The sequence below is a fragment of the Cupressus sempervirens genome, chromosome 3, assembly GCF_028749045.1.
Source record: "Cupressus sempervirens isolate cs-2001-9-10 chromosome 3, ASM2874904v1, whole genome shotgun sequence".
NCBI classification, from domain to species: domain Eukaryota; kingdom Viridiplantae; phylum Streptophyta; class Pinopsida; order Cupressales; family Cupressaceae; genus Cupressus; species Cupressus sempervirens.
The window spans coordinates 487506391-487520601 of NC_143120.1; the positions used below are offsets into that span (position 1 = coordinate 487506391).

Genomic DNA, 14211 nt, shown 5'->3' on the forward strand with positions numbered 1-14211 from the left:
AGAGATTTACTTGATGGTTTTGCATGAGATCTTCTCCAATAGGGTCATTTTTTTTTAGCCATGGATTTTCCAACATTGAAAATGGATTTATCTTGCTAAAAAACAAATTTTCAAACTCCTTCCAAGGGCACGTTTTTGGAAAAATCTTCAAGTAAATCCATTTTGAGTGATTTAAATCATGTTTTTGCAAGGAAAAGAGGAGTTTTGGCATCTTCAATCATTTGCAATACATCTTGGCTCACATTTTTGCACTTAAAAGCCAAAAACGAATTCATTTCATGCCTTTTATAAGTCACGATTTTGCTAAAAATGCCTAGAAAGTTGGGGTTTTAATCCACTTTTTTGCAATTTGGAGTCACTTTTTTGCATTTGGATCCATGTATATCCATTTGGAGAAGTCATTTTTGCATTCACAAGTCAAAAATGACTCAAAAACATGCATTTTTTGGCCACGTTTTTGCAAAAACGGCCCAGATTTTTGCATAAAAATTTCATGTTTTTATTCAAAAGAATCAAAAAATGGCATTTCCAGCCCACACCTTTGATCAAGAGGGATTGTTTTTGAGTTTTAAATGCATGATATTGTCTTTGGGGACCATGTATTTGGCACTTCCATGTCAAATTCGACCCTTCATTGTTCATTAATTTTTGTTAAATGCAAGTACGGAAAAAGTCAAAAAGTTGTTTGAAAATTCGGATTTGAGAAAGAATTGGTCTTTAAGTCTATAAAACTTGCTATTTTGGCTCTTTAACCTCCAAGTAAGTGGATATTTTCAAACTTGCTCATCAATTCATGCTTATCTTTCATTTCCATGCACATTATTGCTTGATGATTGCCACTAGTTGAAATCAATGCCATGGAAAGTGCATTTTTCTTTAAAAATGAAATTGTTCATTTTCTTGTTTTTGGTTTTTCCCCAATTTCCAATTACGAATTTGTGTGTTAAAGTGCTTTGCATGTTGACATGTTTGAGTCATTTGCCAAAAGTACGTTTTTGTTTTGAGTTTTTGTACTTTGTGTTTGTTTGTCGATTTTCTCCACTTTGGAGAAATTACATCTCAAGAACTTGTTTCACTTCATACGAAAGCATTGTCACATTCTATTTCCATCTTTCCATGCCACAACACTTCGCATCTCATCCGACAAATGCGATTACATGTTTTCCGTCTCATTCACCATCCGCACATGCATATAATCCCATTTTTCACTTCCATTTTCCCTCATCTCACTTTCTGCATCCATTCACACAACACAATTACATGAAATGCGTTATGTGTAATTGCATCTCAAAGGTCCTCTTTTGATTAAATATCACTTTTTGAAAAGTCAAAAAGATGTCATTTTCATCTTCCATGTACTTTGATTTCATCTTTTCACCAAAGGTGATTATAAAGTTCCTTTTCCCTCAAATTTTATTCCATTTTCATCTCCCCATATGCATTCGCGCCTTCATGAGCAATTACATGTTTCCACATCTTTCCATGCTTCACAGCTCATCTTTCATTCGCACTTACATTTAAAAGCTCATTCTTTCATCAACCTTTGCATTCCATCTCATCCTTCATCTCCCATTATATGTTGCATTTACATGTAATCCATTTTCCATGCAATGACATCTTGAAAGCCCAAGTCACGTTTGAAAATCAACAATCTCCATTTGCACGCATTCCCATGCACCAAGCACTTTACTTCAGAAAAAGAAAAAAAGAGAGTTAAAGGCGTTGATGGAAAGTTGTTCTAGGTTTACATCCAGACACTATCAAGAAGGTTTTCAAAGTGTCAGAGAATTCAGAATGTACCAATCTACAAAGGAGAATTTATGACAACTTGAGCAAGAAAAGATGGATCACATCAAGTTTCCACATGATAACAGACAATTCATCAAAGTCAAGCTATCAAAAGACACATCATCATGATTACCAAGGTGAATGCAGTGGCACAAAATACAGGAACTCCCAATCCTGTTATTATCCGGTAATCCATCGCCAAGTACAAGGCTCTTTAGAACAATCGCTATGATTATTTCCTTCTTTTCCATCTTCTTCTTCTTTTATGTTTGTAATTGAAGAGGATGTATTACATGAAAAGATGTAATTACATGTAATGCGAGTTACATGTGTATGTAAAAAATGTAATGCGAGTTGCATGTAAGCCTATATTCTCTCTTTTAGTTAGACTAGGTCAAAGTTGGTTGAGTTTCTCCCATTTTTTCCTTCACCTTTTTCTCAACTCCTGTGGCTATATAAAGGAGTGCCCCCTCATTGTAAAAGTCATCTTTTTTTGTATGCAAGAAAGATCTGCCACATTTGTGCAAGCATAATTTTGATTGTGTAGTATGAATTTGGGAGAAAAGTGAATAAATGAAGCAATTGAATTCAAAGCTTTGTTTGGAAGCAATTGTGATAGAGCAAATTAGAAGCTTTGACCGTAATTTGTGCTTATTGTCTTTGATTCATGTTATTATTGTGTGTTCAATAATAGAGCATAGTGATTTAAGAAGCAATCGGAGCTGAAGCTTTGACTGGGAGTGGTTGTGGAAATATATAGCTAGAAGCTTTGTTTGTAGCTTATACTTCTTTCTTAATTCAGAAAATAGTTAAGTTATTCTTACTTTTAGGAGTCTTTGTGCTCTAATTGTAAAGTTTTCATATAGAAGTACGACCAAACTTAGAGCCAAACCTGTACATTTTCAGCTAGCCTTTGAGTTAGTGAAGGTTTATTGTTTTATTGGTATCACTATTTCTAGCTCTTGATAGAAGTGTAGTTAGAGATTCATCGTGCCCATTACTCGCTCCATGAGTAAGTGGATTCTTTCTTGAAAGATAAGAAGAAAGGATATTGGTAACACTCATTTTATAAAATCTCTCAACTTCTTGCTTACTTTGAGTTGATCTAAGGAATGGTGAGAAGAAGGAGCTTTCCTTTTAAGGTAGGAGAGACTTTGCCTCACACGTATTGGCTGGTCATCCTATTTTGCGACTGAATTTGTACCCAAAACTGTCGGTTTCAAAATATCCACCCAACATGATGCATGATGGATACCTATGCAGAGTTTCTGAAAGATCATCCATAAGTGTTGTCAAAAATCTCGATGCTTCATCAAGGAACTCCATGCGGTTGCCATGTTTCAATTTTTTGAATTTAAAGCCCGATGACAATACCACCAAGACTATAGCAGGATATTCTGAAAGTATTAAATCTAATAGTTTTCCAAATAGAGTGACAAGTGCTCGGTGATTAGAAGAAATTGAAATATGTTGTGGCTTTACACTTTGATTTCCGCAAGGAAATGCGTTTGGAAATTTACATAGCCAAATGCATGTCATTAAAAAAATCCAAAATGATGCTCTTGTTGCAGTGATTTATCCTTACTAGGATGATTACAAAGAATTATTACTTTACGTGAAGAAGATAAATGGCTTGTTTTCGGCTAAAGCAGCAGTTATGTGTATGAGGAGTTGTGACTAGAATTCATTTTTCATAATCAAGTAGTTCCAATTGTCGATTGGTAATTGGGTAAAGCCAAGAGACACAATAGTTCATGTTCGTGCCTTTTCATAGAAGTATAAGTATGCAATGTAAAATAAAACGAGACTTACAATTCATATTCATTTACAATTTCCTAAAAAAAATTCCATACTCAAGTTATACATGCACATTTGACATATTATGTTCTTCTATTAGCGAAGATTGAATAATTGAACAAAGCTTGTGGATTTGGATTATTGGATAAAATTTTATGGGTTTCTGGGATAAATTTGCAGTAGATGGATCATCCGTAAGGAGCGTCTTTATTGCAATTTTATTTCCGACATAATTAGTAAGCATAATTATTTACTTTAATTTCTAGAGTTGGAAATATTATTAAGTTGCGTCCTTTATAATTATTTTTAAATTCTATATATATATATTGTATCTGTGTTTGGTTTGTCTTCTAATCATAGGAGTTAAAGCGCATTCTAGACTAGTTTAAAATTGTGTGTATATATTTGATCTGTCACGTCTTGATTACTTAATTGTTTTTGGTTAAGGTTCATAGAATTTTATAAAGTTGTACATAATAACTTGTAATATTGACTCTATTTGCCTTTTAAATTTTGGCACTCGTCTTTATATTGTTCATGATTCATAATCCATACGCTGACAATTATCTTTCCTTTGAAGAATTAGTAGATTCATTTGTTGGATTAATCCATAAATATTCTTATTTTAAAACATTCATATATTCATTTATTATTCTCAATTCATAATTTGCAAGTTTAAAATTTTTCTATAATCCTTTCCATTTGGAAAACTTTCATTTTATTCACATTCTAACCAATCTACTCTAAGCATCTTGGATCTAAGTTATTTGTTCAAGATCAGGTACACCCGCCTTGGCCTTGTAGAGCTAGAAGTGTAGAAGATCAAACTGATTGATCTTGTCAAGTTGGCCATAACTGGTTGGATATCCCAATATCAAGTTGGCAAGACTTGTAGGATTCCAATTTGTGGTTTTGGGAACCAACACCTTCAAGATATATTAGTTATTAGTTAATGGACTTGTAGCAAAGGTCGTATCTTCTGAATGAGGTAAACCTACCCTTTCTAGCATATTCAATATTGTTTGGAACAATATAGTCATTGTTCTTACCATTAGTTGATAATCCTTATGTAATACTTGTATCATGTTCTTACTAGAGGTAGCCATATTGATAAGCTAGTTAATACATGTTTTTATTAAATTGATTGTATCTATATTAATGTCACCCTAGACATTTATTATCGTACCATGTTATGCCATTATGGATTTAATCATAGTAAAGATGAAGCTTGGTATTTATCATTTTTTTTATTATATAACTTATATTGTAAAATATGGTGATAATTTATTTATTTTACATATAATATTATTTGTCAAATTTATATATTATGTTCTTATATTATTTTAATGCTATGGTCAATTTAACAAAAAGGCAATTCATTTGTTTATTAATTTAATTTTTATTTATTTATTATTAAATCCTAATATAGAAAGGGGACATTACAATCGACCCTTCCCAAAATCACTTGTCCTTAAGCAATCACCAATGAAACATTCAGATTGAATGACCTTAATTTAAAAATTATTCGTCATACTATTCAATTCTACAATACATTAGAATAATTCAAAGGTTGAACTTATCTTGATGTATTGTAGCACTTTGCCTCTGTTGGGTGATTCTTTACTCCTTGATGACTAAATACATAATGTCCCCAACCTTGACACTCACTGAGAATGTCCTTGTCTCTTGCTACTCACTGAGAATGTTTCTTACCTTGACACTTACTAAGAACATCTTGATGCGACTTGACACTTGCTAAGAACGAGTTTGATTCTTGGCACTCTCTAAGAACAACTTGAGACTAACACTCACTAATTATGTCTTTGGCACTCACTAAGAATGCCGCCAATCTTAACACTTCTAAGAATGTCTTGATTAGTTTTGACACTCACTAAGAAACGCCTTGGCACTCACTAAGAACGCCCTTGCTCTCGACATTCACTAATAATATCTAGATCTGGTTTGACACTCACTAAGAATGTCCTTGGCGGGTGATCCCACAATAATGGGTTCCACTTTTTGACCAATTTTGACTCTAAAATCAATATTTTTGCAACAAACGTCACGTTCAAGTGACTATATCTCCAAAACTATAAATAATTTCAAGATGACATAAACTAGTGATTTTGAGTACTTTGTTCCTACTTTGTAACCATATTTTTTAATCTAAAAAAAAAAATTATTTATGTCAATTTTTTTTATCTCCTCCAAAAAGTGGTACATAATAAAATTCAATATTTTAAAAAGTGACAGTCCGTTTGACACACATAACTTTTTTTCTAGAAATGATAATGAAGTAATTCTTTCTGCGCTTGATTTGTAGCATCAATATCCAGTGTCTGCATTTGGTTTGATTTATTTTTGTTGAATATTGTATAGTTTATGAAGTTTTGAAGTGACATGAACCATAATTCAGACATACGTTCCGTTTGACACAGATAATTTGAAGTCAATTTATCATAAACCATTTTTTTTTTTTGAATAGAAAGGTATCTCAATAAGCCAGTGCCTCCATATTTTTCAAAATTTTTTTGACCTAATTTACTAATTTTCCCGAGGTGTCAAAGTCGGTTGATGTTCAATCGGTAATGAACCTATAATGAGTTAAACTCATATTTGGAAGTCTTAATGATTAAATTATGTAATAAAATTATAGTCGTTGGAAAGCTTGCTTCGAGAAGCACATTTTGACATTTTTTATTTTACAGTAGGAGATCATTCTCCTACAATTATGGCAGTCAAAAGAGCAAAAACAAGAAAAAAAGAAAAAAAGGTTAAAATTTTTGTGATTTTGCATGTTCGTGCGAACACGTTTACCATGTTCGCGTGAACCTATGTTCGCGCGAACATGCAAATCATGTTTGCGTGAACATATATATCACATATGTTCGCGCGAACATGATTAAAAAAAAAGTTCGCGCGAACATATGGTAAACTCAATTTCTCATTTTGAAATTTTTTTCATTTTTGTTCGTCCCACTAAAGTGGAACCCATTATTGTGGGTTCACCCTGGCACTCACTAAGAATGCCCTTGATTGTAATAACCGTCTGGTTATAGCTAAATCAAACATCAATTTCTTTCACATTTCAATGGTTTGACTTTTTGTCAAACACTTGGCAAGTTGCCCAATTACCACTAAATATATGATGTCTTAAATTTTCAAACGCAATATCAGGATGTAGAGGAAATTGATCACAAATTTATTTAATTTTGGCCTTATAAGTTTCGCATAAATAAATACCAAAGGGCAATAAACAATTCTGAAATGATTTACACTAGTGTCTGAATTCATTAATCAACAAACCATATAGCAATATAATGAAAAGGGAATTTAATTGTTGGCTTATTATAACTCAGAATTTGAAGCCAACCTGTTTACTTTCAAACTATGTAATATTAACTAAATTTTACAAGTTAAGAACCTGGTCTTTGACGTAGAATGTAATTGCAAAGTCAAACTGAAAGCTGCCAAGGCCAATTTCAATTTGGCGTTCACAATCAATGCTTACAAATGCTGCCCAAAACAAACTCCAATCTGTAGACTAAACCCTTGTCCAACAATAGAGAAATTATAATACTCAATTGTATAAATGCTCCTCGGCCACAGTTAATACAAAAAGAGGAGACGATAATAAAACTCAAAAATCCACAATACCTCAGCTGTGGATTCTCAGAATTAAATCTACAATACTTCAGCTGTAGATCCCAAACCCTTATACTTCAGCAAGGGCACAAACTTCACACACAGAAATGTTACAAAGACAACAAGAGCAAAATCAGAGAATCAAATAATTGGATGCTTTTCTCATCAAATGTCCTCATATTTATAATCTCCAAATGGCACCGGTTTTTCAAAAGAACTCCACTTAAGAAGCTTACTTTACACAACATTAGAATATATTAAAGTGCCATTAATATAATTTATTAATTGCTTTTGGCTCCAGGAAATGACCTTTTCCACTATAACTTAAAATTCTGACATGCAAGACCACTGCTTCTTGTTCCCATGATTTAAAATTTTTTGTCCTAGTTCCAACAAGCTATGATATTGAGGTGACCAACAAACAACACCAACAAAAATAGCAACCTCAGCGCACTTAGATGAATGATAATAATTCACCCGTCTTGCGAAAACAACTGAAGAAGCATCAAAATCGAAATCTGACAACACCAAAGTGATCCTAATGATGAAAGACGATGAATGAACCTGATGGGGTGACTTACTATAAAAAGACACTCCCTCCAAGATTCTTCAAGATTCTTGGAGACCAAATTGGAAGCCCGAAATAAAAATCGAGAGCATCACCCAACTCCTCTAACTCAATTGAGCTCATCAGAAAAAACAGCTTGATTTACTATAAATAGTAAGGGAGCCAAATTACACCATAGGCTGTTGGAAAGCCTATAACCACATAACTGAGACCCTCAAATCCTACTACTAGCTCATGAGGGTCGCGATGGTGAACTGACTTAGCCAACTGTAGGAACTTGCTAAAAAAGTGGACATTACGTTGATCTCGACATTCACTAAGAATGTCTTGATTTGGTTTGACACTAACTAAAGATGTCTTGGATCTCGACATTGAGAATGCCTAGATCTCTTTCTATGTGTTTCTTTATTATCCAATTCTTCTAGCTTATTTGCTTGTCCTCTTTTGCACTAATAATTATGTTTCTTTATTATCTCTTTTAATTGTAAGTATATAAATTAATTGTAGAGTGCCATATTCTGTTTCTTTTTGTACATAACTAAAATGCTGAGTGCTATGATTTATACTGCACATCTTTCTATTGTGATTTTAAATAGCATGTTTAAATATACTTTCTAGAGTTTATAGATTATAGTTTATGCACGTACATAGCTCTTACTAATTAGTTATTGGTTTTAGTTGATTGGTTCTCATATTGCCCTTGTTGTGTAACAAGTGACTTCTTGTTTAGAGTTGTCATATTTGTTGAGCATCTGAAAGACATTTCGCATAATATGCAGAGTTCTTGCAATTCCTGTAAGGCATTGTTTTTGGAAGTTAATGTATGCTTTTATTGCTACACAGATTGTGGTTGATTTAGATGAAGAGGATGAGAAACCAAAACAACAGCATCAGGGTCATAGCATGTCCCTAAGAAGACGGTATTTATGGTTTTGGGTCATTTATATCATATGTTAAATGAATTTACATGCTGCTGTGGTGTAGACAAAAGATCAATTGACTGGAATATTTCTTATTCTAGCTGGCTGTGTCTTTTTTTTCAGGAAAAAGAAGGAGCCCCCAATTTACTATCCTGAAAGGTATATGGAATCAAAGCCACATCAAAATGATTTTTTAATACTACTGTTGAGTTTTAGAAGGTTATTGAATGAGTGGAGTCTCCAATATGACTGGTTATCTTGGTTGCCTCTCTTATGTGTAGAAATCATCCAGAGTCTGTGGAAATTACTCGCTCGGATATGGAATGCTTAGCTCCTTGCTCATATTTGTCTTCTGTAATAATGAACTTCTACATTCAGTAAGAATCTGTTCTTGTTCTCTTTGTAACTTACATGTTCATGCTACTTGGCTTTGCTGGTTATATTTTTTATATTGTTGCTAGTAAGGCAATAGTATTCGAGATCATGAAGTTAGGTACTAAATTTAAAGGAAGGAGCTATTATCTGAATACATTTTCTTGGGTTGATGCCACAATTCTGATTATATAAAAGATCATTATTTAAATTGTGTTTTTATATTTGTATAATCTCTGTTCATTGTTGTTTGTTAATGTTGGTTTATGAGTCATATTGAAGATCATGTGCTAGCAAACACGTCTTCATATGTTAACATGCCAAACTGTTTCCGTCACCCTTGTGCTTTCTTACTTAGAATTGCATTGGAAACACCCTGTAACTACTAATAGTTTTAGGGCTATTTTACTAGGGAGTGCCATATTTACGTCTGGAATATTGTTCAGATCAGCTGAGGTGACTTTAAAGCACAATTTTAATTTTGGAGTTTGTCTACATCGTAGCTCTCAAAACTTGAACCCAAAAAAGAAACATGGTATAAAATACAAGGTCAGAGAATGTAATGTCCCTACTTGCAAGGGCTTATAATATTGTCCTATTTTTTTTTCAAATAATCAATTTAAAGGTTATTATTGTATTATTAATGATTCTTTATATATGTATATATTCCTACCCAATCTATTACATTGTACGTATAGGCTAGGTCACCCGGGAATTGGACGAGGAGACCGCATTAAAGGCTTGACAGGACCTTGGTTCTGCGTTTCAAATGAGTGCTTTCCATCCCTCACCATGTCTAGATGCTATACCATACCTCAGTCCTCAAACATTGTAGTGGGGTCCCGTAGCTTGATAAACCTAAGCCCAAGAGTCGGTATATTCCCCTCTTGCCTTAGGACTCAACCCTACCCTCTTATCCACCTAGTTCTTATTGATTAATGTAATTCTTGGAATTGTTTTCAAGTCATTATCATCTTTCAATCAATAACATCAATTAGATGTTTATTTCTTTTATTTAATTATGTCAAATGAAAGAAAATGTTTGTTCTTATTACCTTGGTATTTCTATATAATTATGTTACCTCATTATTATCATAATTAATATTAAACAACATTTAAAATAATAAATGTTTACCTTATTACCATTTTTCTTTTCCAAGAGTCACAACTTTTCATTATAGAAATCCTTTGAAATGTCACAAGACTTCATAGTTATAATCTTTTCAAAAAGTCACAACACTTCATAACTAAAATCCTTTGGAAAAATCTCAATACTTTATAATCACAATATTTTTGAAGAATCACAACCATTCATAATTATGACCCTTTCAAAGGTTCATATCCTTTCAATATTATTCATACCTTTTCAAAAAGTCACTTCCTTATTTTCTTCATGATATTACTTTCCTCTTCCCTTTTTCCTTTTTGAACTCCTCTCTTCTCCTCTTCCTTTTTCCCTCTCTAAAATAAACTCTCCTCCCTTTTATATCTTAATTTTAAGGAGTCATGTCTATTTGTTAAATCTCTCTTGACTTTTCATTAGATTTAGTTAATTTATATCATTCTATGTTATATTATTTATTTACTTACTTGTGTTTATTATTATTTATTATGAAATTCTATTTAGAAATTTAATATACTTTCTACAATATTGTCTCTTGTATTTAATTTTATTTATTTCTTTACTCATTGAAATTTTATTAAGTTTTAAAATATCATACTAAATATTATTTTAATAATAATATAGATTAAATTATTATTATTTTCTTTTTTATATTTTAGTATTAGTCTTAACATAACTTTATTGTTTATTTAATAATATTGTATTATCTAATAATTATTAAAATTCTATTTTAAAATAGGGATATGACAGTTCGCCCTTCCTCAAATTGCTTGTCCTCAAACAATTATATAACTTCTTCTGTTGAGCTGAAATTTATATTTCTTTTAGTCCAAATTCTTAGGTTGCTATCATGGATATGTTTGAATCATTTCTAATAGTCATTGAATTTCTACATTAGTCTTTCACATAAATTATTTTTCTAAATCCCCTTTAATCCTATAGGATGGCAAGATCATGCTCTAATACCACTGTAATGTCCCTACTTGCAAAGGCTTATAATATTAACCTATTTTTTTTCCAAATAATCAATTTAAAGGTTATTATTGTATTATTAATGATTCTCTATATATGTATATATTCTTACCCAATCTATTACATTGTACGTGTAGGCTAGGTCACCTGGGGATTAGACAAGGAGACCGCATTAAAGGCTTGAGAGGACCTTGGTCCCCACTTTTCAAATGAGTGCTTCCCATCCCTCACCATGCCTAGATGCTATACCATACCTCAGTCCTCGAATATTGTGGTTGGGTCCCATAGCTCGATAAACCTACACCCAAGAGTCGGTATATTCCCCTTGCCTTAGGACTCAGCCCTACCCTCTTATCCACCTAGCTCTTATTGATTAATGTAATTCTTGGGATTGTTTTCAAGCCATTATCATCTCTTAATCAATAACATCGATTAGATGGTGATATTGCTATCAGGATTAAAATTATCTCCTACTTATCAATCGATTAGATGTTTATTTCTTTTATTTAACTATGTCAAATGAAAGAAAATGTTCATTCTTATTACCTTGGTATTTCTATATAATTATGTTACCTCATTATTATCAGAATTAATATTAAACAACATTTAAAATAATAAATGTTTAACTTATTACCATTTTTCTTTTCCAAGTCACAGCTTTTCATTACACAAATCTTTTGAAAAGTCACAACACTTCATAGTTATAATCCTTTCAAAAAGTCACGACACTTCATAACTAAAATCCGTTAAAAAATCCCCAATACTTTATAATCACAATATTTTTGAAGAATCACAACCTTTCATAATTATGACCCTTTCAAAGGTTCACATCCTTTCAATATCATTCATACCTTTTCAAAAAGTCACTTCCTTATTTTCTTCATGATATTACTTTCCTCTTCCCTTTTTCCTTTTTGAACTCCTCTCTTCTCGTCTTCTTTTTTCCCTCTCCAAAATAAATTCTCCTCTCTTTTATATCTTAATTTTAAGGAGTCATGTCTATTTGTTAAATCTCTCTTGACTTTTCATTAGATTTAGTTAATTTTAATCATTCTATGTTATGTTATTTATTTACTTACTTGTGTTTATTATTATTTATTATGAAATTCTATTTAGAAATTTAATATACTTTCTACAATATTGTCTCTTGTATTTAATTTTATTTATTTCTTTACTCATTGAAATATTATTATTATTTTTAATTATTTAAAATATCATACTAAATATTATTCTAATAATAATATAGATTAAATTATTATTATTTTCTTTTTTATATTTTACTATTAGTCTTAACATAATTTTATTATTTATTTAATAACATTGTATTATCTAATAATTATTAAAATTCTATCTTAAAATGGGGATATGATAGAGAATAGAAAGTGACCACAAACTCTAAATTCAATACGAAAACTTCCCAAATGCGTGATTGTAATGTCCCCTTTTTCTGGGACATTATAATTCTGTGTGGCCCACTTGCTTCGCCAAGGTTCGGGGGTGGATAGGTTCTCTATGGGGTTCAATGCGAGATTTGGCATAGAAATTTCTAGTTCCAAACCCATTAGGGTAGTTTTGGCAAGTTGACCAGATGCTTACTATTTTTAGTAAGTAATCAGAGCACAGTATTTTCGGTACCTTAGTGTTGGTTTGGAAGCGTCTTGCCGAGAGCTTTCCAACGAGCTATGGCATGTGATTATCTGAGTTCATTTGGTCAGCTATTTTAATACTTGATGATTATATGGTTTCCTGACTACGTGACTATTAAAGTCATTTAACTTGTTACTTTATTTTAAAAGTTACTATGTTCACTTTAGTGACTAAAGGACAAAAAAGTTGCTTTATCCCACATTGCCTAAAAGAGCATGCATCACATTGGGAAAAGGCATAAAGGTACAACAGGCTCTACATGGGAGGATATATGAAGATTATAATACTCAAGCAAATATTAATTTGGGAATTGGAAACAATTGCTGATTTCTTCTTCTAGGACGCAAACCCTTGGAGAAGCGTTTGAAGGTTGGACGCAAACATAGCCTTCTTACAAGTTTCATTTATATTTCCAATCTGACTGTCATTTTCTGTTTATAAGATTGGATTACTTGAGTTGTTGCACGTTATTGTATTGCTAATGTATGATACAGTAGTGCATTTTGAGTTATTTGAGTTAACTCTTGGTTTTAATATGTACTTCTGATTATTGGAGAAAATAAATACATTTCTTTTCTGGAGTTTCTCATAAGTTTATTTGCTGGTTATGAACAATTAATGTTCTGGAATTTAGATTAAGTCTTGGTTTACTGTACAGTTTTAAATTTGCACTTTTAATATTAAGGGTTTTGGGAAAATATCTTGAAAGGGATATTACAGTGATTTTTCATTTTCACCACATTTTTATTCTTTTTTGTCTTCAAAAAGTGATTTGTATTGCTTCACACACTATGCTATATGCATATATATTTATTTATTTGAGCAAATAGTTAACAAGAAGATATCGTGCCAAATTATACAAAGTTCTCTTTCAGACTAAGTTATGGGCAGATATGTGAATCCAGTATGTGGGTACATGAAATTCTTTTTGGGGGTTAGGGTATGTACTACGTATGCACACATGTTTATATATGCACACACAAAAAGAAGAAGAGAAATACACAGAATTGTAAAACTAAATCATTTCATAGTATGATACTTGATCATTGATCAAAGACAAATGCTAAAGATAAATATTAAATGCCAGTTGATAGTAGAAAAAATGCTCAAATAAGCCATATCGATGATATCATATATGTCTATGTTTACAATTGTAATAAAAATCATTACAATTACATAGATTATGAAATGTAGCTCTTGAAATATGATCAATGTTCATCAATCATCAAAGCAAATAGACAAGTACCCATAGATGCACCCATACTAGGTGCATACCCAGATCCCGTTCGGGGTTTGTGGGTATGAACCTGGTAACTTAGCTTTCAAATCCATTGAGCATCCCTAGAATATTGGATGTGTTGGACTTGTGCATTTTAGAG

General features: G+C 31.9%; 1 protein-coding gene across 2 annotated transcripts in view; it reads left to right on the forward strand.

Annotated features, from left to right (window-relative positions):
* LOC149567292 (ubiquitin-like-specific protease 1D) overlaps window positions 1–14211 on the forward strand; it is a 146659-nt gene that overhangs the window by 68059 nt on the left and 64389 nt on the right. For both annotated transcript variants that reach the window (XM_089820459.1, XM_089820458.1), the window contains 3 exons: window positions 8642–8718; window positions 8842–8877; window positions 9000–9095. In XM_089820459.1, coding sequence (XP_089676585.1) covers window positions 8642–8718; window positions 8842–8877; window positions 9000–9095 — 209 coding nt within the window. The remainder of the gene's footprint in view (window positions 1–8641; window positions 8719–8841; window positions 8878–8999; window positions 9096–14211) is intronic.